At 42.7% G+C, this 26,750-nt stretch overlaps 3 protein-coding genes and 1 pseudogene across 7 annotated transcripts; all 4 read left to right on the top strand.

Annotated features, from left to right (window-relative positions):
* Window positions 1-316: 316 nt before the first annotated feature.
* Window positions 317-2,223, top strand: LOC124479878 (migration and invasion enhancer 1-like). The gene is made up of 4 exons (XM_047038815.1): window positions 317-474; window positions 763-860; window positions 1,027-1,103; window positions 1,183-2,223. The coding sequence occupies exons 1-4, from the start codon at window positions 446-448 to the stop codon at window positions 1,264-1,266; spliced, it is 288 nt and encodes a 95-aa protein (XP_046894771.1). The 5' UTR covers window positions 317-445; the 3' UTR covers window positions 1,267-2,223.
* A 607-nt stretch (window positions 2,224-2,830) lies between these two features.
* Window positions 2,831-4,663, top strand: LOC124479879 (annotated as a pseudogene).
* Window positions 4,664-7,120: 2,457 nt separating this feature from the next.
* Window positions 7,121-16,289, top strand: slc4a1a (solute carrier family 4 member 1a (Diego blood group)). The gene is made up of 21 exons (XM_047038615.1): window positions 7,121-7,256; window positions 8,668-8,748; window positions 8,912-8,967; window positions 9,653-9,750; window positions 9,888-9,934; window positions 10,084-10,249; window positions 10,426-10,561; window positions 10,772-10,844; window positions 10,936-10,978; window positions 11,104-11,288; window positions 11,676-11,883; window positions 11,991-12,194; window positions 12,330-12,478; window positions 12,675-12,869; window positions 13,037-13,282; window positions 13,443-13,532; window positions 13,735-13,901; window positions 14,014-14,255; window positions 14,357-14,526; window positions 14,936-15,109; window positions 15,354-16,289. Exons 2-21 carry the CDS (start codon window positions 8,722-8,724, stop codon window positions 15,429-15,431), a joined length of 2,754 nt encoding a protein of 917 aa, XP_046894571.1. The 5' UTR covers window positions 7,121-7,256; window positions 8,668-8,721; the 3' UTR covers window positions 15,432-16,289.
* An 86-nt stretch (window positions 16,290-16,375) lies between these two features.
* On the top strand, window positions 16,376-25,530 carry ubtf (upstream binding transcription factor). 5 transcript variants are annotated; one of them, XM_047038618.1, is made up of 22 exons: window positions 17,375-17,763; window positions 17,987-18,140; window positions 19,890-19,942; window positions 20,073-20,245; window positions 20,410-20,493; window positions 20,926-21,081; window positions 21,195-21,259; window positions 21,533-21,659; window positions 21,785-21,895; window positions 21,996-22,129; window positions 22,245-22,386; window positions 22,488-22,529; window positions 22,627-22,740; window positions 22,880-23,035; window positions 23,180-23,326; window positions 23,416-23,526; window positions 23,638-23,726; window positions 23,811-24,000; window positions 24,115-24,162; window positions 24,265-24,333; window positions 24,422-24,550; window positions 24,668-25,530. In XM_047038618.1, the coding sequence occupies exons 3-22, from the start codon at window positions 19,906-19,908 to the stop codon at window positions 24,761-24,763; spliced, it is 2,220 nt and encodes a 739-aa protein (XP_046894574.1). In that variant the 5' UTR covers window positions 17,375-17,763; window positions 17,987-18,140; window positions 19,890-19,905; the 3' UTR covers window positions 24,764-25,530. The 5 variants fall into 5 exon arrangements, with proteins under 5 accessions (XP_046894572.1, XP_046894573.1, XP_046894574.1 ...); XM_047038616.1 differs by lacking the exons at window positions 17,375-17,763; window positions 17,987-18,140 and adding an exon at window positions 16,376-17,137; XM_047038617.1 differs by lacking the exons at window positions 17,375-17,763; window positions 17,987-18,140 and adding an exon at window positions 17,162-17,360.
* Window positions 25,531-26,750: the final 1,220 nt, after the last annotated feature.

Raw genomic sequence — 26,750 nt, forward strand, 5'->3', positions numbered from 1 at the left:
TACTGGCTCTGTGATAACTCCAATTAAGAAAACGTGTCCAGATTAGTGTGAAGGGACTACCGCAAACCATATTTTGAGGTTTAACTCCTTTATTAAGCAGTTACAGTGGGGTCACATATTCTGACGGCTAAGATAAGATACAATTTGAAAAAATGCAATTAAATCGCCAGAGTATTATATAACGAACAAAACTAATTTGCTGTTTGAATTTACAAATAACATTACAATTTATGTGGAGGAGAAAGGACGCCTCCTACAGGTAGCATACTCGGTATTCCAGTGACTTCTTCCTGTGTAGGAGATTGTACTGGCTCCTCCCACTGTTATACCAGAGCCTGGTTATACCACTCTGTTTGAGTAACCCTGTGCAGCTGTAGGTTGGAGAGCAACAAACAAAAATATTTTTGTCGAGGATACGGAAGTATCTAAAGACAGTTAAAAAGCTATGAGTGTACAAGTCAAAGTCGAATACTGGTACGTCGTTTTTAATTTCCACAGATGAATGGTTTGCTAAATCAGCTTGCTAGCTTAATTGCTACTTGACCGGCTAACTAGCCCACACTGTTACTGTACGCTAGCGGCTAGCTCCATTTGTTGGCTTTTCACCTTTCTGACACTTGCATTGTCTTTTCTAATGCTGCTGGTTACAATCTGCAACTGTCAGTATGGCTACATATTGTTCCTAGGTAAGATACGTTAAATGGGCAGTTGCATTTTCCTCAATTAGTAACGCAACAACGATTTATGCGTTTGTATTTTAAGCGGCGGATGAGGCTACGGACCCCGCTATCAAGAGCTCGCGCGGGTGGTCACCGCCGAGTTCACTGAGGCGGAAGTGGTCGGGGTTGTTGGGAGACAAGGTAAATTAGATTAAAAAAATAAAAGAAACGTTTGTACATGTTCTCACCACCCTGTCCAAATATGAGTTGTTGCCTTCAAGCGATCAGCTGTTATGCCACCGTACAATAAAGTAGGCTAAATTTGCTTTTACAATGTATCAAATAATTACTCTTTCGTTTTTTACAGGTAGCTTTGAGATTGAAATCAATGGGCAGCTGGTCTTCTCTAAGCTTGAGACAAGTGGCTTCCCATACGAAGATGATGTAAGTAACTATGGTATTCTATATTTGTGTGTGTGACAGACAGTCCAATCTTTAAAACGTTGCACTATTTGCCTAACAGATCATGGATGCCATCCAAAAAGCCCACGATGGAAAGCCAGTGGAGAAGGTCACCAAAAGCCGGCCACCTTGTGTCATCTTATAAATCACATCTCCTTTAGCTGCAACCTGTAACATGCTGATGAAAGGACAGCGTGGCCCAATCACCATCACCTCTCACCTTACTGGTACACGTAGGGTTTGTAGAGGACTCCACATGTACAACACCAGCAAAGTTACAGCCTGAGACCACTGTAACCACTGCATGGTAATATAAAGATCTGTTGTGCCTTCTCTCCTCTCTAATCCCATTACCTTATTGCCGGAGATGAATGACTACTGTATCCTAAAGGTTAAAGGTTATGGTATGAGGCCTGTCCCGGTACTCAGTCTATGGGATAAGAGGCAGGGGAGAGGGTCTTTGTTGGATGGGCTGATAGGTTGGGGGTGAACTTCTAGAAAATTCTTAAGCCTCATTGCCTGGCATGCAGTTACTGTTTGATTATCGGTCCATTGTTTTCTTCAGGATTAATTTCTCAACAAGCTATAGGAATGCAAAAAATATAAGGTATATCATGTATGTTTTTGCAACCTTGACTATGCCACGTTGCCATGATTTTAAGATGGGTCAAAATGCTTACCACGCTGTCTTCTGACAACTAAGTGGTACTCTTAGTTAATTGCTAACTTAACTATTATTGATTATTAAAAGGGAGTTAACTTTTCTGAGTATGCAGGTCTAATGCAATATCCAAACCGTGTAAACATTAATATGTTAACTCTTAAACTTGAAATGTTAATGCCACAAAACAAGTTGTACATTTTATACCAACTAAGTAGCTGTTGAATTTATTTTGTGACTTGCTGTGCTCTGTAGAAGTGCTCAGACATGCAAATGGTTCATCAGTGGCAGTTGTGAAGACCACCACTCACTGTTCTTTCTGCTTCCGCTATGAAACATCCGCTGCTGTTTGTACGCACAGATCATCCTTGCAGAATACTGTAATATTTGTCTATTCTGGGCAGGCAATACTGCTGGCATTAAATGAAGTTATTTATCTAATGCCATCGTCTGATATGTATTTATTTATTGTGTATTTAATGTTTTGTCCTCACGATAGGATAGATTGAGTTCAAATGAATGTTGGCATGGTTTCTGCATTCATATGCAGCTGATCGGATCACTAATTTGTTTACTAACATTTTCATAATCAAAATCAATAGGACGTGTTGGTAGACAACAGGTACACCCACAAGAAGCACCTTCCCTCCCTAAGCTGTTGAACATGTTTTCCTGGTAATGGCTCCCTTGGCCATTTGGTAATATCCAAATGAAGACACACAGCCACTGTCACATGTTCAATCCTCTCCCTGAAAGGAGCATAGAGACAGCCATGGTAACAGCCACCAGGACACAAGAGACCTTAAACAGAAAAGGTTTCTGTGAATTTCATATCTTGCACCTGCAATGACTGCACTGCTGACTACAGCAGCTCAACTTCAAACTACATTTTACAGTTATTGAATCTTAAGATAACAATAAAAACTGTCATGAAGTAAAACTTTTTGAAGTAGGCCTACTTGTATTTACTTAATTGTGTAATGGATTCCTCACCTTCATATATAATTAAGTAGAGGTGTATGTTGACAGCTTCACTGTGATCAAATCCCTGTGTATCTTTAGAGCTAGCACACAGGTCTGCTCGAGACGTTTATAAACTGTTCAATTGAATTGTGACAAAAATTACTTTAAACATTTTCAAATACTATATTTCGACTTTTTATCAAAAACGTTATCTTGGTAAATAAGTTTTGCCCTGTCATGATTGTGATGACACAAACGACCTGTTTTGTTTAAACGGGTGTGGTTCCTATAAGATCTCTTCCTCCTCGCACTTTGGAACAGTGGAATAGATTCAACAACAGAGAATTGTTGGGACTAACGCAACTGCACAAGGGAGAATCAAGATATTTAACCATGGGTGTGATAATCAAAGTGGAATACTGGTAAGGGGTTTTGTCTTTGGAGCCATTATTATTAATCTAAATCAACCGTGCCTGTTGGATTCCTTGGTTTTAGGATTAATTGTTCTGTTACACTTTCTTGCTACTAGCTCATAGTAGATCTTTGGAACGTAGCCAGTAGCCTAATGTGATTGTTATTTGGGTGATTTTGTCGTTGAACCTGGAATGTCAAGCTGTCCTGAAGTGCTTGGTGTTGGTGCTCTGTTTCCTCAGTGGTGGATGAGGGTACGGGCCCCGCTATCAGAAGCTTGCGCGTTCTGTCAAAGCGGAGTTCCATGAAGCAGATGTGTCTGGTTTCGTGGGAAGGAAAGGTAGGGACATTGGCCGGGTTTCCCAGATTCGTTAAGAAGCTCTTAACGCTAAGAGCTTCTTAGGAACGTTCTAAGAGCGTTCTAGAGCGTGTAGTGACTGGAAATTCTGTAAGCGTTCGGTTATTTTCTTCTTATAATAATATCAACAGTTATTTTACTTCACATATATTCCAAGAATATGTCTCGCATATATTCATGATTAAGAGTGTTTATTGATGACTTACTATGTTCAATTTGAACTGTTGTTTCCACAGGGAGTTTTGAGATTGAAATCAATGGGCGTGTGGTGTTCTCCAAACTGGAGACAAAAGGCTTCCCATTGGAACATGACGTGAGCAACCTCACCCTTTCACATTGCAAACAGTGAACATTCCTGTTTGGCTTTTAAAATCGTATATTTTTATCCCCGCAGGTGAGGGAGGCTATCCAAAACGCTTTCGATGGCAAGCCTGTGGAGAAGATCACTAAAAGCCGTCCGTCTTGCATCATTGTTTAACTCGGCCTCCCCTCCAGTCTCTGACCCGCAACACTCAGGTCCTGCTGTCCTTCTGGTCCTTCAGACGGGGGCTAGACGAATCAGTGACGCACATCCGTCTGATTCAGCTCCATGTTTAGGCCATACAGAGGTAGAGTAGCTTCTACGTGTTATACTGGAGATCTCCTGTCCCCTCTCTGATCCCATCACGTTGCCCCAGGACGTTAATGATTACTATAGCCTAAAGTTGAAAGGTGATGGTATGATGAGAAGATGTCCTGGCAACTCGTAGTCATAGGATCAGAGACTGGGAAGAGATTCTTCATCAGAAAGGGCAGATAGTTGTGACTGGTAAGTGCCTTGTTTCCTCTCACTTTTAAACTGAAATGTCATTATCATTGGATCGAGTCACACACTTAACGTTGACTCACTGTAAATGTAATCCAAATCAAGTAAAAGTTGTAAGACATGCAGATGGATCTTTAGTTGAGGTTACGAAGACCACTGCTCACTGGTCTTTCAGCTCCCACTATAAAACATCAGAAATCATACGCACACAGATTGAGTCACATTAAGGTTTTTGATTGACAATATTGCAGAAGACAACTGTTTGTTTACTCAGGCCAGTACATATACATAATAAATGTATACAATTAATATTATAATAAAATGATTGAGTATTTAAACTACAATTTTCCTGTTGCTATTGACATTGGTTGTCTTGTCCAGTTTTGCATCGTTCATATTGGCATGCACTACAACTTCTAAACACTTAATTAAGTAGTTTAACAATAGAGGGGGATACAGAAATAAAGCAGTTTTCAGTTGTGTTTTTAAAAGCCGGTCTTATCTCAATCGTAATGTAATGAAAATAGCATACCTATAGTCAATTAAATGTTACTTTTATGATTTATCTTTATTCTGCTATGCATAATGGAACGTGTTTTATATCATTAGTATTGTTAGATTAGTCTTCTAATAACACCGATGAGGCTTCTGAGAAGTAGGGGTGGTTAATAAGTAGTCTAATTGACATACTAGAATTAGGAGGGTCCAGGGTGCAGCCCCTGGTGACTGATGATAATTCATGCAAGTCTGCACAGGTGAAAAACTGATAGAGGCTCAGTTTTACAGACACCCCACAGCCCCTCTCTATACCAAGGAGGTTAGAAAGACTAAATGCTTCCCCCCCTAACATACATGTCAAAATAAGCACAATAACCTCCCAATAAGAATGAATATGTAAAAACGAGGCATTTCAAAATACACATTTTCTTAAGGCTAATAAATAGGGTTTTCAGCCATTTTCATCTGATAATATCCAATATTTTATTCCCCTTTATGTGCACTATGTACATCCAACTTATCCTTCCATTTCTTAAATTCCAGTATTTTCCCCCTGTGTTCATTGACGTCATAATTAGTTGCAACACACTCTAAATGGTCCAATGGTTACCCAGATAGGCGTCACCTGATGAGGTTCAGAGAAACATCTCTCTTGTCTGCAGTGTGTCATCTCCCCTCTCAATACCCTAATGCCAGTTTTCAGAGCCTTGACAACACCAGCAGAGAGAGAGGGAAATAAAACACCAACTGTAAATTATAAATATTAAATTATTATGTAAAACTACTGTTCACATTTCGATTTCAACTTGAATAATTAATTGAACGTATCAAAATGACTCTTCCGGCTATGCAGAGACATAAGAGAACACGGTGAGAAGTGTGGTATGGTCCCCTCCCTGTGGTGAGAGCGGGAGGGCCTGCTTGGTTGATAGTTCTGTAGAGAGCACGGGCATATGGGCACCATAGATAGCCCTCCTTGGTTTGATGATAACAGACCATTGCCATGGTTAAGTTCGAGTTCTCTCTTGACTATTTACATTTGTTATATCTTTATTTGATCAGTACAATTCACTTTTTTCATTTACCTTTTTTTATTTTATTAAAATGCTCAACTTTTCAAAACCTGCATGCAACAAAACATTAAAAAAAGACATTGTTTTTGGGTGTGTGTTTGTATTTACAGACTGAACTTGATAATGTTATACATTTCCAGTGGATATTTGTCAATACTACAAGTGTTTTACTGTAAAGTATTTGTTCCTTACTGAATACCATAAAAGAAGAAATGGTCCACTGAATACCATAAAAGAAGAAAATAAAAGACCTGTCAGTATTAACATTTGTTAAGAGAATATGGGCGGACTCCTTTCCTTATCAGACAGGCCTCTGGCAAGGACGAACACACGCTGTACTCTTTTCAATGTTCCTGATAGGTATAGAGTTACATTCTGCATAATGTAACTTATCAAAAGTTGACATTAAACCACAAGAGTGAAAAATACTGACAGTTTTTCAGTCAGAAACAAGAAAAATCGAATTATCCACAAATGAAGAATGCATTTTACACCCATTTTAATGGCCAACCTTGAAACTACTGTACAAAAGTCAAGTTTCTGTCTCAAATTAGAGGAGCAGACAGACTATTCCCTTCTTGTTCAGAATTCATGTCCTCTAGAAACCCATTCATGTTGTATGTATTCGTTTCACGTGTTCCAGTTGCATTACATTTCCCAGTGTTTGAGGACTTAAGTATCTGTCTTAATGAGAGTGACCACATGGTACAGCCTGAAGCCACTGAGGTTGAAGGCGACAATCAACATGGATTCTCATCCTATAACTGCAGTCTTGAACATACGAGGATGGAAGCTGTTTGTGGGAGAGGAAAAAAAAAGTGATCTAAACTTGTTCACAATATTCATGTCGAGGGGGGGGGGGGGGGGGAGGGAGTCCCCATCGCCTCTCAGAAGGGAATCCTCAGGGTGTAAACAAGATGACATAAGCAGTCAAGGTGCCCTCCTCCAGATATTGACCGCCCCCCCTTCTGGACCTCTGAGCCTCCCTCGGACACAGTGATGCTGCCCCGCTGGTCCATACAGGTGGCTCTCTGACTCTGCATTCTGCCTTGGCCCCCGTCCAAGCAGAGAGGGTGGAGGGAGGAGAGCAGGGCTGGGATATCCCAGGGTCAAGGTGTCTGGCGTCGATAGGCCTGGTTGTCTGTAGATCAGGCCTTATCTCCCCCGGCCCCCTGGGTAACGAGCTGCCTGAAGCTTGAGGGGAGCTGTGTTTTCTTGGTTGACGTAGCTTCATGTGGGTGTTCCCTCAACTGCCCAATCTCTCTCTGGTTTCCATCAGTCTCGGGTCACTCTATCATTGGGTACGGCGACACGGTGATCGAACTTCTCCTTGGCCCAGAGAGCAGGCTCGGATACCTGTGTACAGGTAAGGGTGTGGCCTTTAGCCTCCTGGCTAGGGTCATTCTGTCGTGCTTCTGGGGGTGTTTGGGGGGCTTTGTGGAGGTCAAGGACAGGTGAGGAAAAAGGAGGATTTGCAAAGAGAACTACTGAAAGCTTTATTTAACTTCAACGTGACAAACAAGCTATTTATTAAGAGACTGTGTTGGATTTGGAAAATCATTTGAAAAAGTATTAGTTCTTAGCAGGTGAAGAATAAGCAGTGAAGCGGTGAACAATTTTAAGATTATTCCAGTGTATGTATTTTCTTCTTTTTTTTTTACCAACCTGTCAATGTAATGTCCTACATTTAAAAAGAGTAAAAAAAACAAATTGAGCTCAAACTTAAGCTAGTTCATTTAATTTAAACTTGTCATTGCTGAGGAGGTACAACAACAGTACCACAATTCTTTCAATAATTTCTTTAGGTATGAAATGTGTCAAAAGTTGACAGTTGACTTTACCCGCTCAAGTCAGTTGAGCGTGTTGAGTTCTAGCTGTCAGACAGCAGAAGCAGGGTCTCCTTATCTCTCCTTTCAATAACTGCTGTTAAACTGTGAGGTCAGAATATATTGTATAGTGATGACATTCATACTGAAGACATAGCCGAGTAGTGTATCAAATTTGCACATATTTGTTTTAGTCACTCGTTGGAAAGTACTGGTTGACCTTGGATAAACTGGAAATGTATCTAAGTATGCATCAAGTCTGATGCTAAATCCTGCTTTTGATCCTATTACATTGAGAAACAAATGAAAACAAGTTTTTTAAAGTTTGGGGTACGTTGTTGTTCATCTACATGTAAGAATACATAGAGAAATGTTTTACGGTGATGGTGGCGTAGTGACCCACTGTGCTGACGAACCAAGGGGCTCCGCAGCTTCTACTGGAAGGAGGGTGTAACCCAAGAGATAAGGCAATGTGCTTCTCCACGCACAGAGATGGTCACACCGTCTTGATGGCTGCCTGTTATCTTCCAGGAGCTGAGGGGCTGAGCGCGTCTCTCAGGGGCCACGACACCAGATGGCGCTATCTTGATTGTAGGGGCCTTAGTGTTTTCAGATCTGTGCTCTCAGGCATCTGCGGTTTCTGTTAGGTACCAAACTGAACCTCATCTGTTCGGTTAAAAGGGTTTAATCTGAGGAGCTGAGGAAAGAATGTCTCCCTTTATTTGACTCCATTATTTTTTCTACTAAAGCAATTACTGGAAGGACTCTAGACTCAGAAGGTCACCCAAGGAAGATGGGCTCCATATTTATCATAAATCTATTAGCAACCTGTATGATTGATCTGTCAATGTGAGAATGTGCCTACTTTTGTCCTTGAAAGTCTTTATTTTCTTTCCCCTCCAGACTTAATACATGTTTTTAAATTATTTGTCCTTTCGGTTGACTTTCCAGGGTGTGCACAAGCTTGACTAAAAGGACTGACGACAAAAGCTCTGAGACACACCAATGGAAAACGATCTGTCTTTCGGACAGGTGGGCAAAAATATGTTCAGTGAATTATAGCATTGTATTTAGGTATTCCAGTATCAAAGTGACATGCCTCAAGACATTTGCATGTAACTCCAAAATGTGTTTAGTGCATCCTCAAAGACCTTCCATTTGTTTTGTTTTGTTCTTTCCTGCTAATCTCATCCAGGACAATGACATGTCCTCTGAGGAGAATGATTCACTCGTTCCATCTATGCTAAGGCTGTAAGTGATTCCTTTCTTTATGTCATATGTCACTTTTTCTCATCCACATAATAATATATTTAATGCAGTCATCTTTTATTGAATTCTGTTTGTCTAATAAGAAAACAAATAGATGATAGAACTCTGCCCCCCACTTACCAAATATCTTATTTCAGGGAGCACAGGCATGTTATTTAATTTATGTTTTTGCTGCCCCCTTTTGGATACAATTAAATGAACTCATGAGTGCATGGATTGCAGTTTCTTTTATTCCCCCCCCCCAACCTCAAATGAAGATCCCTGTCTCTATAAGGACTGAATTATAGTGCTACGCAAGCAGAAATATTACTGCCTGCTCTGTTGTTTGTGAGATCTGGGGAGACCTGGAGATGGGTTGCTGAACATGGCTGACCACTTGCCTCCCTCTCTTACCCTGTTCTCCCCCCTCTACCTCACCCCTAAGACTGCTGGCCTCCCTCTCTTACCCTGTTCTCCCCCCTCTACCTCACCCCTACGACTGCTGGCCTCCCTCTCTTACCCTGTTCTCCACCTCACCCCTAGGACTGCTGGCCTCCCTCTCTAACCCTGATCTCCCCCCTCCACCTCACCCCTAGACCTGCTTGCCTCCCTCTCTAACCCTGTTCTCTACCTCACCCCTAGGACTGCTTGCCTCCCTCTCTAACCCTGTTCTCCACCTCACCCCTAGGACTCCTTCAGACCGGTATGGCTACGACCTGGAGATGAGCGGGCAGGAGGAGGACATCAAGCTCCCCATGCCGATGAGCCTTCCTGTTGCCACAGATGGTAGGCTCAACCCCACAACTGGGCACTGAAACGGCTACATCCATCAGTCTGTTCAAACACTAACTCTCTATTCCAAATCAGCTTCTGTTAAACTCGTAGTTTAAATGCTTCAATGTGAGCCACAATATGTTTGGCAGCTTTTCTCAACATGAACACCAATGCCACCACCAGAGGAGACGCTCAGGTAAATATCTGTCAACGCTCTTCGAATTTATCATCACTTGTGTTCTTGGGACTAAAGTGTGCTTTGTGTGTGTTTGGTGTGTGGTGTGTGTGTTTGGTGTGTGTTTGGTGTGTGGTGTGTGTTTGGTGTGTGGTGTGTGTGTGTTCCAGGCATATGTGGAGTTGAACGAGCTCAGGGGCAGCACCTGGCAGGAGACTGGTCGATGGGTGGGCTTTGAGGAGAATATGAACCCAGCCACGGGCACCTGGAGCCCCTCCCACATCTCCTACCTCACCTTCAAGAGTCTGATCCAGCTCCGCAAGACCATGAGCACAGGTGACACACACTCACTCAATGAGAATGCATGCGACGAATGACAAGCTCAGCTACATCACTCGAACTGTAAATGACATCCGTTATGCAGTGAAGTGGGGAAAAGGGAACTTTTTCTGCTCAAAGAAATCGTTTCGCTTACCTGAAGGTGTTCTGTTGCTGTGCGTGTCTGTGTACAGGTGTGGTCATCCTCGACCTAAACGCAGGCAGTCTGCCTGCTGTGGCCGAAAGTGTGGCAGACCACTTGCTGAGGAAGAACGAGATCCGCTCAAGTGATCGAGACGTCCTTCTGAGGGCTCTCCTGCAGAGACGCAGGTAACACACACACACAGACATACACACATTTACACATTAAGCTAACAGTAAATATCACTATTCATATATATATATCATCAACTATTTGTATTCTGTATTGTTGAGCAAACTCTCCACCCTAGCGTAGTACTGTGGTCTATGCTAATCTGCTCACCACACTATAATAGGGTCCTAAATTATAGCACACGTGTTCTTACGTTATTTTTACAGTCAGTCTGAGGGACAACCTATTCAAGTTACACCAGGAGGCATAGAGATGCAGACGTTTTCTGTCACCAAGCAGGTAATATGTTTACTCCCAAAAAACGACCCCACTGCCCTCTATCTTCCTCACTCAAACAGCTCCTATTTGAGATATTTCTGTTGTTTTGCAGAGAGATAAATCTGATAGTATTGAAGCCTCCATCGTCCTGTCAGGTGAGTGTGTGTGACGCTATGAAGAACCTTGTGAAAATACTAATTACATCTGGCTTGTGTGAAATCTTAGTGTTCTGTGTGTGTGTCTGTGTGTGTGTCTGTGTGTGTGTCTGTGGTCCTTGTAGGGGTCCTGGACTCGCTGGAGAGTCCGGCTGTGGCCTTTGTCAGGCTGAAGGACTCTGTGGTGATGGAGTCGGTTCTGGAGGTCCCTGTGCCGGTGCGCTTCGTGTTTGTCCTGGTGGGGCCCAGCAACAGCGGCCTGGACTACCATGAGAGTGGGCGGGCCATGGGAGCACTGATGGCTGACTGGGTATGTTGGGAGGCGTGGGGGGGGGGTGGGATGGAGGCACAATGAGGAGGTGGTTGTAAACTCCAAACTTACACTGTGTAATTCTAGCAGTCATCTTTTACATTTAGTCATTTAGCAGACGCTCTTATCCAGTGTGACTTACAGTAAGTACAGGGACATTCCCCCCGAGGCAAGTAGGATGAAGTGCCTTGCCCACGGACACACCCTCTTTTTTGCAAAACCGGGAATCGAACCGTCAACCTTCTGATTACTAGCCCGATTCCCTAAACCACTCAGCCACCTGACTTTAATGAGCAGTTATGATTAAAAAATGAAATATTCAATTCTTTAAAAATCTTGCATTGTGGCGTTTGTGTTATTATTTTGCTCACTGGTCTGATTGTGTAGGTGTTTAGTCTGGAGGCGTACCTGGCTCAGACTGACAAGGACCTGACCAATGCCATCGCTGACTTCATGGACTGCAGCATTGTCATCCCGCCCACTGAGATCCAAGACCAGACTATGCTCCAGCCAATCATCAACTTCCAGAAGCAGATGCTGCGAGACAGACTCCGCCCCTATGACACCCGCCTCATCATAGGTGGAGATGCTAAAGGTCAGTCCAACATCGTTCACAACACATCAAAACACAACACAACTTGTTGATTTCAAACCCAAACCATTGAAATGAAGAAAAATGAGAAATGTTCAATGTCTTTTCAGTGGACACGGGTCCCGAGGAGCCCAGAGAAGACCCTCTGGCACGCACAGGCTATCCGTTTGGTGGGATGGTGAAAGACCTCAAGCGCCGTTACCGCCATTACATCAGCGACTACACCGATGCTCTGAATCCTCAGGTCTTGGCAGCTGTCATTTTCATCTACTTTGCTGCCCTATCACCTGCCATTACCTTCGGAGGACTTCTTGGTGAGCACACAGGCCCTGTCTGGGTTAGGCTTAGGAGGTCTTTTTTAAGCTATCACTTTCACAGCTGGCTATTTAGGTGACGGATAAATAACAAGCAACTGCATTGTTCATTTCTCCCTTTACCGATGATCGTAGCTGACAAGACCGAGCAGATGATGGGCGTGTCAGAGCTCATGATCTCCACCTGTATTCAGGGCATCATCTTCTGCCTCATTGCTGCGCAACCTGTTCTGGTCATCGGCTTCTCAGGACCACTATTGGTGTTTGAGGAGGCTTTCTATGTAGTAAGTATCTGCACAGCATTGGTGACGAGGCAGTTGTTTGACCTTGTTCTGGCCCTTGCCCTTGTTTGAATTATAGAAATTAAAGATGTCAGTGGTTTTCGAGGGAGGTGAAATTTCGATCAAAGCCCTATTTACTTTACTGTTCTCATATCATGTTCTGATCTTTTGATAAACGTTTTTTGATTCCTTCTAATAGTTTTGCAAGTCTCAGGACCTGGAGTATATAGTGGGCCGCATCTGGGTGGGTTTGTGGCTGGTGATCATAGTGGTGATCATCGTGGCTGTCGAGGGCAGCTTCCTGGTCAGATACATCTCCCGCTTCACCCAGGAGATCTTTTCCATCCTCATCTCCCTCATCTTCATCTACGAGACCTTCAGCAAGCTCATGAGGGTACACAGGATCCACACTGTTACATCACATCCTGTCTATCTTCACATCCATTTCATTCCCCTGATCCAGTTACAGGCATTTCCTGTAGATGTGTTTGGAAATCACAACCTCCCTGTCTCCATTCTCTATTTCTGCGCCAACTCCACTATCCCCATTCTTTTCCTCAGATCTTCAAAACTCACCCTTTGATTCTGAACTACGACCACTTGAACGACACCCATGACAACCCATTCCACCCGGTGATCAAGGAGCACATTGAAATCCATCCCGATGGCAACATCACAATAAAGGAGTTGGAGATAGAGAGACCGTACCCCAACACAGCTCTTCTCTCCATGTGTCTGATGTTTGGATGTTTCTTCATCGCATACTTCCTCCGCATGTTCAAAAATGGCCATTTCCTTCCGGGTTGGGTGAGACCCACATAGGCTTTCGATTCTGACTATTCTGATTCTCGTAGTGTAAAATAGTTGCCTTGTTTAAAACTGGTGGATGCTAATAACCCAGTATATATGGAATATAATGATCTTTCGCAAATGGACTTAATCACCATATGTCACCATGCACTTTCAGATTCGTCGTTTGATCGGAGATTTTGGCGTTCCCATCGCTATTTTCATTATGATTGCTATAGACATCAATATCGAGGATGCCTACACTCAGGTAAATAGTATTTAGGTTTATCTTGTCTCAACCAGGGTCATTTGTGTTCATGTCTCAGCTTCAAATAAAAAGCACATATTTTAGTACATTAATGAACACCATTATTACTGCTTAAAATATTGCTCATCTGTACTACTGTGAGATTTTCAAAACACAGTATTTGATGCATGGAACACATACATCATCGTCCATTTGTCTTTAGAAATTGGTGGTGCCAAAGGGACTCATGGTGACCAACCCAAAAGTCCGAGGCTGGTTCATTAACCCCATGGGAGAGCACAAGCCTTTCCCCACCTGGATGATGTTTGCCTGCTGTGTTCCCGCCCTTCTCGTCTTCATCCTCATCTTCCTCGAGTCCCAGATCACCACGTAGGCGACATTCCGCATCAGCGTGTCATAATGGAGTCCCGCCGCAACCCATCAGCCCGCCTTTTACCCTTTCGATCATATTTACTAACCCTCCTTCTCTGGTGCGTTCCAGACTTATTGTGAGCAAACCCGAAAGGAAGATGATGAAGGGTTCTGGTTTCCATTTTGACCTCCTCTTACTGGTGACCATGGGGGGCATCGCGTCTGTGTTTGGAGTGCCGTGGTTGAGTGCTGCCACTGTGCGTTCTGTCACCCACGCCAACGCTCTGACTGTCATGTCCAAGGGCCCCAAGCCTGAGATTGAGAAGGTGCTGGAGCAAAGAATCAGTGGCATGCTTGTGGCTATTATGGTTGGTGAGTGTCACAGCCAGGTATCCCTGGAGGCAAAAGGAGAACCATGTCAACTGTGTTCAAGCAGCGGTAAAGATTGTCGCTGTTCATCCTTCCTTTTTAAGGTGTGTCTATCCTCATGGAGCCCATCTTGAAGATGATTCCCATGACTGCCTTGTTTGGAATATTCCTCTACATGGGTATCACCTCACTCAGTGGGATTCAGATGTGGGACCGCATTCTTCTGATGTTTGTACCCAAGAAATACTTTCCGCAGGATGCCTATGCTACCAGGGTATGCTGCCTCCCCCAACCATCCAATTATGCCAGTCTTGTTGTGATTCCTTCAACTGGTAGACCAGTCTGAATATTTCAAATTCTTATTTTATTCCAGACATCTATACAGTCATACATTTACATTTAGTCATTTAGCAGACGCTCTTATCCAGAGCGACTTACAGTAGGTACAGGGACATTCCCCCCGAGGCAAGTAAGGTGAAGTGCCTTGCCCAAGGACACAACGTCATTTGGCACGGCGGGGAATCGATCCGGCAACCTTCTGATTACTAACCCGACTCCCTCACCGCTCAGCCATCTGGCTCCCTAACGGGGAGGCGAGGGATTGAATACTCCCATACAGTATTCAATCCTTCAGTAAATGTTTCTTTCCTCCTCCTTCTCCCCCTCCCCCCACTGTGTTGCAGGTGAAGACCTTGCGGATGCACATGTTCACCTTGATCCAACTTGTGTGCTTGGCCGTGCTGTGGGCGGTGAAGATGAGCCCTTTCTCTCTGGCTCTGCCCTTCGTAATCATCCTCACCATCCCATTGCGCATGCTCCTGACTGGTGGAGTCTTTTCAGCCACGGAGATGAAATGTGTAAGTACCACTCACTTAGTGTTCCCCCTTATTCATATATTTAAAAACGTGTATGGTGGTGGGGGGCGGGGGACAAATCCTCCTGGAGAGATCCCAGAAAACTACATTGAACAAATCAAGACAAATTGTGGTCAAATACATAATATGTAAGTTATCTGACAGAATGTGCCACACTGTGGCACTGCCACACCTGTCTATATGATGCTTGCTTAGTTACCTGCTGTGACTGTGTGTTAAATTGCAGCTGGATGCTGATGATGCCAAAGTGAAGTTTGAAGAGGAGCCAGGAGAGGATATGTACCATGAGTCCCCATTGCCATAAATACCTTTAACCTGAAGAAGAATTCCAGTCAATTCAAATCTAGCTTTTTATGTAGTTTTTTTTTGTAACAGAAGGTTGTGCAAATTGGATTCCAAAATATATATAGTTATCTTTGAGTAGTTCTGTTCTTAATCTAATTACTCTGCAATAGGTGTATATTTTTTATTTTTCTCTAAACCTCATTGATATTGCATTGTCCAATCAAAATCAAATTTCTCAGGTGAGAATTTAAACTTTTTTCTGAAGTATATATCTGAAGTATATATAAAGTTATACAATAGTTTCAAAGTGCCTTGAAGGTTCCATTGCATCAACATTATGATATAGAATAAAAAAATATCTAACACGTCTACACAGATCAAACTATTTTCCAAAATCTGTGAATTTCGTGAGATTTCCTTACTCAGTCCTTTTATACCTTAAGATGTTTTTTGTTAATCATTTGGTTCAAGCTTTTTTGTGATAATGCCTGCTGACTAAAAGACCATATGCATTTGGTCCTTTTGTTCTTAAAATTGCTATTATGTGTGATTGGGTTGCCATACTTTTATAGATTCTGTAAATATATAGCCAAAAGTATTTAATGAGTGTCCAGTGAATGTATTCACCTCATGGGGCATGCTTTCAGAATTGCAAACTTGGTAAGGAGCTGGAGTGATTGCTTTGACAGTTGGGTGAACAGTATCTACATTTGAATGTAAATATATTGTTATTATCACATAAATCTAGTTGTCTTCTACCATTGTATCATCAGTAATGCACATAAGGCAGTTTGCTCGTTCATTATTGTATGTCTGTGCTTGTATCACTATGCAACTGCTGTGATGTACACCTTATCAATTAAAAACATTCACGTGACTCGAGGATCAAATTCATCATTTAATTTGAGGACTGAATGGAAGGAGGATGTTAGACATTGCCGGCTGCACAGGGACAAGGAGAAAGATGCCAACCTAGTTCTATATAACGTGGCTTTACGCTCATTGGAAAGTCGTTTGTTTTCAATGAATCTGGCTGACTGGATTGGACGGAAGGGTTACGCCCACAAACAGACAAGGTGGAGTTGAAAGAAATTACATGAGGGACAAAATGAAGCTGTCAAACAGCCGCTTCAGACTTTGCAAAAGGAAGCACTGTTCTGGGAAAGTACATTTATTGCATTCGGATTTAAAATTGTTATCCTCTCGAAATTCTTAAGTTAGGGGAATTAAGAATGAAATACCAAGTTTTTCATTATTTTTAATTTTTAACCAGAGATGTTGTAGGCTAAATGTAAATTCATGCCATCACTTCGGTGACTTGCTGGCAAAAAAAGTTTAACGTCTTGATATAAAGGATACAATATTCGCAAGTAAAAAGGGACACATATGAGATATTAAAATATATGGTGGCTCGGTTGGTGACTGACTTGCGCCGGTTCGAAAATCTGAATGTGGTGAAAGAATAGCCTGGTCCGCACCGCTCTCTCTGGATCGTGCGTGAGGCAGCGGGGGAGAGATCGAAAATGCGGATGTCTCTGCTAAGAGAAATGGTTGGATCGAGAGAGCTGAGCGTTGAGTGGAGGGAGAAAGCAAGTGAGATGGAGGCGGGGGGAAGTTCCATCTCTGCGGGGACTGGAGCGCCTGTGCCCTGGACCGACAGCGCAGTGCTGGCCAACATTCAACCCACCCCTTATTCCACAACGAGATCGACTCACGCTGAGACAGGTAACGTACCAGCCGCCTCTCTCCACAATTCAACCGCACGATAAACAAATTCAAATAAACCCTCAAGCGTAATTTGCGTAAATAACGCGAATGTGTTTTTATTTTCTTGTTTAAAATATTTTTCAAAATCACCTCGTGTTAGCTAGTATAGTTGTGACTGACTGCTGGAGAGGAGACCATATTCCGAGGTCGCCATAGCCGAATTTGTCGTCCATAGCCACGGGTAGGAAATTCGACTTAAGTCTCATGTTTTGGTTTCTTTAAATGCAATTATTTGCATTTAACACTCATAAGTCACTTAGATTTTAAAACGTCAACATACCAGACGCTCTTCGTCTATATTTCTAAGATAAACGGCAACAATTTCCGCGCCGAGACCTCCATGCGGCTGTTGACGGAACAGCCAGCCGCCTTTCTGGTTAGCCATCAGGGATCTCAGTTTAATATCACACCGTATGGACTCGCCCTCTCTCGCCTGACTGCTAGAACCGTCAACGCCAACCTGCATAAACCCGCCTTCTGTTCTGCTTATGGTGTTGGAACTGACTGGTTAGTTTACGCACACTGGCTTACTTTTTAAGCCCATTTGTTGGTAAGCACACAGTGCGCCAAAGGACCTTGTCACGGTAGGTATCCTCACAGACTCGCTATGCCTAGAATGGCGGCTCTAGAACCGTCGTTGTGCCAGTGAACCAGTCACGGTCTCGGGTGTAACATTTTTTTCCAACCGAGCAGTGAAAACTGCTTACTAAAATGCAGTGGGATGCAACAAAATAAGTGACGAAGGATTTCTAATATTTTAACATTGACGCTGTAGCATTAACGATACGGAATATACATTATTTTCAGTTGTCTTGATTTCTTCGGTGCTCACCCCCAATCGAGGACCCTGGCTGCTTCGCAAGCCAGCTACAAGCCTTGTCCGTTTGTGTAGCTAGCTACATTGCTAGCTACCGTGGTACAAAAAAATAAAAGTACTGAAGCGACCGGGTTTTCAATCTTGGTGAGTCTTAAAATTGAAATGTTAAGTCTTATGTGAATTGTTACTGGTAGTCTGAGCTATATTAATCGCAGCTAATCAAATATTTCACTCTGGCTTTAAGAGAACCAGTTGCCCTCATGCGGGGACCATGGGTTAAGCTGAAAAGCTAGCTAGCTACGTCCGCGCGGACATGATGGGCCAAAAAGATTCGTCATTCAGAGCGATATAATGCTTGAATACATAGTTACATTGTAGACTAACCTATAAATGACCAATGTCATCATTTGGTTGCAAAAATAGCCATATGTTTTTCAGCCAGCCAGGTTACACAAAGCGGCAGCAGCTTATGTTGCTATGCCTTGGGCATGGTAGAGCTAATGGGTTTAATCACTTATTTTATATTATTTGTACCAAATTCAAATGGCTACTGTACATCTAGAAACTAGTATATGACCACATACTCTGGCTACAGTATTTCAAGTTCTAGATTATTATAGTCTTACAACCTCTCTACCAAAAAGTACCAGAGAGCAAACAAGGAGATGATGACTGCTGAATCGCCAAGATTCGAGCGCGGCTACGCCTAGCCAAAGAATGCCCTTCGAATTTTTGGTTGAGTAATTTGTCGGTCTCTTAACCGAATAACCAAAGGCAAACGTTGCAATCCGTACGGTTTGTACAAATCAATTTTTCAATGGAAAGACGTGTTGTTTTCTCTCTTTAGTATTAGAAAGAAGGCAAGCGATTAGAGATTCATGGCGGAGCTATTCGCGTCCAGCTCCCTGTCTGTAGTGAGGCAGTTTCGAGTGGCGCGTTTGGCTGTAATTCTCCCTGGCCACCATTCCCCCTCGTCGGAGACCGAAAGCAGATCCCCGTCCATGGTCAGCTGGTTGCCTACAGCTGCCTGTGTCTAAACCCTCTCTTCCTCCTTCCGTGGTACCTCCCCACCACCACTCCGACGAAAATACTCCATTACCGACGGCACAAGAAACGAAATGGTCGACACTGGTGCGTCCAGAGACACACTTCGTCGAATAAATCAGATTCCAGCAGACAAATAGGTCGACGGAGCGTTTGCGAGTGTCAGTTGAAGCTCTGCAGTGTTATTTGAGATTTGTACCCGTCACAAGCAACAGCCTATGCCTCACGATGTAGCGTAAACGTTTAGGGGCGGTGTAATGAACATCAACCATTATGTCGAGGTGGATTTTTATTACGAGTTGAATAGGCTGGAGTCTGTTACGTGGATACCACTGATTTTATAATCGAATCTATTTGAACTTGGTACAATCGGAATGCATTTGTTTGAACTTTTTATAACTTTTGAGACAATATATAATACTTCACACATTATTGCATGAATGCAATTTTTATAGTTAGGGTACACAAGATAAGATTAAGTAGGCATTAAAATGAATAGTTTTATCCCCTATAAACAAACGCTACTGAAGCCCACCGAGAATTTAGCAACGAAGACAGCTCAATATCAGTGGTATTTCAATTTTTGGGGGAGCGCCTGCTATTTTCCATCCAATTATGTTCCAACAATCCTGTTCCAGCCAATTGCCTTCGTTAAACCTCTTCCTCCCCTTTTCCTTGTATGAAACCACATTCGGCCTCGAGGAATTTATTTTATAATGTTACCTATTGCATCTTTAACCCTATATTCATTTTAATTATTACAACCTTTTATTTTTTTTACCATTCTAGCTTATTTTGATGACAACAGTAATTCTCACCACATTTATTCACAACAATGTTTTTTAATAGATAAAATACCGCACAGATGAATGGGGAAATGGAACCGTCCATCAAAGATATAGGTGAGATAATGTGTATGTTCAGCGGTGGTGTTATTCAGTGTCAATAGTGATCATTCATAGTTTGGCAGTTAATAACTTTTAATCTAGTATGTCCCATTAAACATAAAATGTTTTTTTTGTCTGTTTGTAGTATGGCCTCAGGATGATCTGCTTAAACTGTTGGAGGTCATGAAAGTGAACCTCCCTCAGAAAGACCTGACTAAGTATAAAACATCAGAGTCACATCTTGATTGGGAAAAGGTAGCCTTTAACTCCTACACAGCAGAGATGTGTAAACAGAAATGGCTGGAGGTCTCCAAGGAGGTGAGACTTGCTCCCATTGACCTAATTGATAACATATCTTAGGGTTTTTTCTAGCAGTTTGGTGGTGTTGGTTCTTGTTGCACTATGTTAAAGCACAGTTCAAGATGTGTACATCTAATTAATGGTCTTTCGTGTAAGCATGTTGGTAATTTGTACCCCCACAGATTCGTAAGTTTCGTACATTAACAGAGCTGATTTTTGACGCCCAAGACTACATTAAGAATCCCTACAAAGGCAAGAAGCTCAAGGTATGCTTGAATTTAGTCAATTCCACATTGACAAAGGGCTACTCACAACATGACACTGAAAGTTTAATCTATTGTGAAAGAAAAAAAACGATCTTTAAATTTCTGGATTTAGATATTGATTACTCAGCGGGAGATGTTTTACAGTCAATAAATTACGTTGAATCCTGATAAAGTCAGATATCCCATTTAAAGCAATACAAAGAATTCACACTGATACATTAGTAGAAAGATTTGAGTGGCTAGAGTGAACCAGTCTACCCATTAGGGATGGCACCTTGAATTCTAATTCAGCATAAACATTGATTTACCAAGTCAAGCATATAAATAACAATAGTAGCTTTCTAAGCATTTCAATAACTCAAGGAATATCTAAATAACATAATGTAAACCCTACAAACATTCACAAAGTATTTCCTTTTTTTGGTTAAACAGAAGCATCCAGACTTTCCAAAAAAGCCCTTAACCCCATACTTCCGGTTCTTTATGGAAAAGAGAGCAAAGTATGCCAAGCTGCACCCTGAGATGAGCAACTTGGACCTCACCAAGATTCTCTCCAAGAAGTACAGAGAGCTTCCAGAAAAGAAGAAGGTCGGTTACACACAGAGAGTCCAAGAGGAGAAGACAGATGGATATAAAGAGATTATATCTTTTGGTCATTTTTTCATGTACGGCTTTGCTCTGTCCCCTGCGTTTTAAAACAGAAAAAGTACGTAGAAGACTTCCTGAGAGACAAGGAAACATTTGTGCAAAGCATGCTGAAGTTCAGGTGAGATTTCATGTCATCCTGCTTGACTATTGTAACATATTTATGGTGGATTTGTGTTTGTGCGTTGCGTATGGGAGTCAGATGGCTGAGCGGTGAGGGAGTCGGGCTAGTAATCAGAAGGTTGCCGGATCAATTCCCCACCAAGCCAAATGACGTTGTGTCCTTGGGCAAGGCACTTCACCCTACTTGCCTCGGGGGGAATGTCCCTGTACTTACTGTAAGTCGCTCTGGATAAGAGCGTCTGCTAAATGACTAAATATAAAATGTATGTAGGGAGCTTCACCCAGACCTGATGGAGAGCATGACGAAGAAAGGTTCCAACGTGCCAGAGAAGCCTAGAACACCTCAGCAGTTGTGGTATAACCATGAGAAGAAGGCACTCCTCAAAACACACCCAGATGTGAGTCACAGTCTCTCTGTGTCTTCCAAGACGACTATTTAGCACTGGCAAAGGAACTTTGCATTCACTGCTGTCAGCTGTATACAATTTGTCAACGTCTCAGTATTGGTTTCTTTCAATGGCAGGCGACCACCAAAGACATTAAAGATAGTCTTGGGAAACAGTGGACGCAGCTGTCTGACAAAAAGAGACTTAAGTGGATCGGAAAGTCTCTGGAACTGCTGAAACTGTATGAGGTGAGAGAAGTTATTTTATTTAAGTTCAATCATAGAAGTTTATACAAGTGTCAGTCAAGAAACAAAGTGGGTGTGAATTATTTTGTGTTCTGTTCGTCAGGAGACAATGCGGGAGTACATTCAACAGCACCCAGAGCTGAACATGACCCAGGAGAACATTGTGAAGTCGACCCTGACAAAGGCTGAGAGACATCTGAAAGACAAGTCTGATGGCAGGCCGGACAAACCCCCTCCGTGAGTAGACCGTCTAATACAACATTTGTTCACTACTGTTACTGATTGATCTCTCTTATGGAAAGACAGGCAGGAAATAAATGCTTATACTGTGTGTTTTGCATGTGTGTTTTAGGAACGGTTACTCCATGTTCTGTGCAGAGTTGATGTCTAGCATGAAGGACGTACCAAGCACAGAGCGCATGGTCATGTGCAGCCAACAGTGGAAGCTGCTCAAGCAAGCTGAAAAAGATGGATACCAGAAACGCTGTGAGCAGGTAAGCAACCTACCTGACTGTGAAGATGCATTTCAAATGGTCCCTATGTCTTGTCTTTACTCAAGTTAAGTTTTCAAAAATACGTGTTTTGTTTTTTTCAGAGGAAGAAAGAATACGAAATTGAGATGAACCGATTTCTTTGTGTAAGTCTTGTTTGTTTTGGGGGGTTTATGAACGAAATGACCATTATTGGAAATCGTTCTGTTCTACAGTACAAGCTATTTGTGTGTATGTCCACAGAGTTTGTCAGAGGAGGAACAGCAGCGCGTCTTGGGCGAGCAAAAGATGTTAGGCTTTAAAAAAGGCAATGGAGCTAACAGTCCTGCCGCCAAAAAGAAGAATTCTAAAGCAAAGGTAAGCATCTCAATGCACTAGATCCAAAATGGCCGCCACTGCCCCCGAGGGATCAGCTAGTTTGAGCTCCAGGGCAGCTGGAGCGTGCTCCGTAAATTCGAGGTCTTGTCATAATGCTCAACCACTCTGTGACTTGCAGGCCAGCCCAGAGAAGCCCAAAAGGCCCATCTCAGCTATGTTCATCTTCTCGGAAGAAAAACGTCCTAAACTGCAGCAGGAGAGACCTGACCTGTCTGAGAGTGAGCTCACCAGGCTGCTGGCACGCATGTGGAATGACCTCTCAGATAAGAAAAAGGTACAATACCTTTGAGAATAGCACACCGTAGTGCAGTACAGTAGAGCATGGTACTGTACAGTAGAAAAGAGCAGGCAAGCTTAGCTATTTGAAGGTTACATGGCATTGTGACCGTGGTGACAAGTTGTTATCTTGCCCCTTCAGGAGAAGTTTAAGCGGCTTGAGACTGTTCTGAAAGCCGAGTCCGAGAAGAAAGGAAAACAGGATCGTAACCAGCTCCCAGACACCCCCAAAACAGCTCAGGACATCTGGCAACAGAGCGTCATAGGAGACTACCTGGCCAGATTCAAGGTTTGGCTTAAACTCACTGCCCAAGTCCGCTCCACACACCTTGAAAGCCACTTTAGCCTGTCTAAACATTACACACCGTTACTTTACAGAACGACCGACCGAAGGCCCAAAAGGCCATGGAAGCAACGTGGAACACCATGGAGAAGAAGGAGAAGATTGTCTGGATCAAGAAGGCAGCAGAGGACCAGAAAAGATACGATGTAAGCCGAGATGGCAGTTGGAACAAGCAGGCTGATCTGCCGAATGGCAGGATGTAGACCAGTGTAGGTGATACAGCTGACTCACTCCCTCCTCTCTCTCTTTCCCGACAGAGGGAACTGAGTGACATGCGCTCACCTGCCACCATCATCGCCTCAGGGAAGAAGATGAAGTTTGAGGGCGAGCCCAAGAAACCACCATCGTGAGTGTTGTTTTTAAAATGAAAATAAATGTATGGTCGACAATACAAGATTACATCATTTTGATACTTTGTGTCTTCTTTCAGAAATGGCTATCAGAAGTTCTCACAGGAAATGCTGTCCAATGGCGAGCTGAACCATCTTCCAATGAAGGAGCGGATGGCTGAGATCGGCGGCCGCTGGCAGAGGCAGACCCAGAAGGAGAAGGACCGCTACAAGAAGATTGCTGAGGAGAAGCAGAGGCAGTACAAAGTCCTGCTGGAACAGTGGCTAGCGGTACGCGTCCCTCGATTTGATCTTGCCTTTCTGAAAAGTTAATCGTTCTATGTGATTCCTGTGCACCTTCAACCTACAAAGTATTGTCTAACTCTTTTTTCCTTGGTTCTACAGAGTATTTCTCCTCAAGAGAGAGCTACTTACAAGGAATACAACTCGCAAGTAAGTCATGCATGTTCTATGAATTCCACAGATTTACATTGTATGTCACACAGTACTAAATTTCTTAAAAGAATGCTAATGCATTTCCTGTTTGCTTCTCAGAAAAGAAAGAGCACAGCAAAACCAGGAGGCACTAATGCCAAAGTTCCAGCCAAGGCAGTAAAAAAAATAGTATGTTCCATTTCAGCACTGATAGACTGGTATACTCTGCTGAGGTCAACACAGGTCACTCATCACTGAATCTTCCCCCCCCCCCCAGGAATCGGAGGATGAAGATGATGATGATGATGATGATGACGACGAGGAGGAGGAAGAGAAGGCCTCTTCCGAGGCAGATTCCTCCAGTGGAGACAACAGTGAAGAGGAGGACGACGACGACGATGATGATGTTAGTGTTCGCGCGGTCTGGCTTTCTAGTGCCATTCACTGCTGATGTTCATTATTGCTGTCTCGAGCTGCCATGACGATGCAGGGCTAACGGTTTCTGTTTGGACTCCACTTGCAGAACGAGGAGGAGGAGGCGGAAGACAAGGAGAACAAGTCTGAGAGCAGTAGCAGCGAGTCGAGCTCTGCTGAGACGTCGGACTCTGATTCAGACTAATAAGGGTCGGTTCTGACCTGATAGACTGAACAGCGCTGAGCTGAGCCAAGAGTCTAGGGAGCTCTGCCACTGTGCCGACCCTGCTGTCCTCCCGCCACCAGAGAGCGCTCATGCACCCCCACCTCCATCTCACACAAGCCCCTCATTTCTCCTGTAGTGGTTAACTGTTCATTCAGGGGGATACCCTGCTCTTTAAGGCCCTCTGTCCATTATCTCATTCACTTCTAACCGGTTCCATTGCCCATCTGGTCTTAGGCTACCCTAGGTTGAGCCTCTGGCTTTATGATAGGGCAGTTGGGTATATTTGGATAGTTTTAAGTTGCATGGGTGCAAATATTTGAAATGGTTGTCTGTTTTTTTGGTTGGTAATTTAAATTTGGCCCCAGAACCCACATTTTTATGTGAATCCTGACTGATCTAGTGTGAGGTTTCTCGACCACTCATTGGAGTAGGGGTGTTGTAAAGAGGCTTCACAAAGCCAAAGAACCTATGTTTTCTGGTGGATTAGTTTGGGGTGGGAGGTAGCTAGCAGGTGACCAAATAATTGCACTCTTGAGAATGTTTTTTTTTTTTTTCTCTCTTTTCAATTCTTCTTTGGCGCCTCTGCTTTGTTTCTGCTAAAAATGTTGATGTGATTTTTATTGTTTGGTTCTTACAGAGGTGGTAACTTCAGGAAAAATTTAAGCCATTATGAATGTCTTTTTGTTGCTGGAAAATCAGAGATGTAACAATTAGCTAACAGTTTGAGTGGGGTTAGGTGCATTTTTTTAAAATGCCTTTCCGTTGTCATTGACTGGTGTCAAAGTTCAAAGGTAACTGACGCCTATTTATTTATATAACATGACCTACCTTTTTGGAAAGTTCAAAATTTTGTAGAACAAATCCAATACAATTATTTTTGACTCATGTTGATTCTGATGTTGCTTTTGAGGTTTAGATGTTCATCAATAGACCTGTAAAAGTGAATGTTTGTTGGTGGACATGAGCAATTTCAGTTTTTGCTTTCCACAAATGGAGTATAGTTCTTCTTGACTTGCTGGAACGTTTCAAACTTGGTGTTGATTTCTTCCTTTAACCACTGTTTTACACTTGATTTATTGATGATTTGCTGATTTTTAATTTTCTATTTGAAACATTAAGATGGATTTAGAAAATGCTTATAGTTGTCTGTATTTTCAGTGAATCCATTCATTTGACATAGATTCAAATTGAATTGAATTGAAGCCTGATGATTTTAGTCTGATGTGTATCCCAAAAGAGGTGTGCACTTAATGTAAACCTGCCCCTACCCTCGTCCTCTGCTCAACAGTGTCTGTGTCAGAAAGAAAAGAGCGAGCACTCTGTTACGTGTTTATGATTACGTAGTGTGAATGTTACTGCGCGAGGACACATCCGAACACCACACCAATAACATGAATGTAGATATTGATTAAGCCGTTAAACCGTTCAAAAGGCGAAAGAATTCAGCTAATCAGTGCTGTCCGATTGTTACCAGCATATATACAAATGACCCACGGGTTATTTAATGGGTTTCTAGTGTCTTGCAATTGACCTCCAAATAAATACCATAGAATGCGGTAAAAACGTTAGATAAGACTGAGTTTGACAATTACGAAGTTAAATAGGCTATTGTTAAATAAATTAAACCAGCATTGTGGGCTATTTATGGTTTGTCAAGCGAGTTTGAGAAAGCATGATGTCAGGACATGGGAAAAGGGACTTTGGGGACCTGTGTTGCCAATGGGAAACGTGGGGTAAACATTGTTATATGGTATTTGTAAATATTGCTTTTTTGTATTGAGTGGTTATTGTTTGAGTAGTACTTTTATTTGGCAAAGCCTTGTCATTGGCTTCATTTGAGGCCAGTGAGCCCATTGCTTACATGGGAGACGTTTTTAGTTTAATTTTGTCGGTTTTAGTTGTTACATCTCCCCATGTTTTTTTCTTTGTAGATGTAAAAAAAAAGAAAAAAAAATGAACAAAAGCT

The sequence above is a fragment of the Hypomesus transpacificus genome, chromosome 17, assembly GCF_021917145.1.
Source record: "Hypomesus transpacificus isolate Combined female chromosome 17, fHypTra1, whole genome shotgun sequence".
Lineage (NCBI taxonomy): Eukaryota > Metazoa > Chordata > Actinopteri > Osmeriformes > Osmeridae > Hypomesus > Hypomesus transpacificus.

What these genes read in the sequence shown, in the direction of transcription:
- ubtf (XM_047038616.1), top strand. Translation starts at nt 19,906, where the DNA reads ATGAATGGGGAAATGGAACCGTCCATCAAAGATATAG. An exon ending in ACAAAGGCAAGAAGCTCAAG is followed by an intron (nt 20,494 to 20,925) that starts GTATGCTTGAAT and finishes TTGGTTAAACAG; the next exon opens with AAGCATCCAGACTTTCCAAA. An exon ending in GAGCCCAAGAAACCACCATC is followed by an intron (nt 23,727 to 23,810) that starts GTGAGTGTTGTT and finishes GTCTTCTTTCAG; the next exon opens with AAATGGCTATCAGAAGTTCT.
- slc4a1a (XM_047038615.1), top strand. Translation starts at nt 8,722, where the DNA reads ATGGAAAACGATCTGTCTTTCGGACAG. An exon ending in CATAGGTGGAGATGCTAAAG is followed by an intron (nt 11,884 to 11,990) that starts GTCAGTCCAACA and finishes ATGTCTTTTCAG; the next exon opens with TGGACACGGGTCCCGAGGAG. An exon ending in TACCTTCGGAGGACTTCTTG is followed by an intron (nt 12,195 to 12,329) that starts GTGAGCACACAG and finishes CGATGATCGTAG; the next exon opens with CTGACAAGACCGAGCAGATG.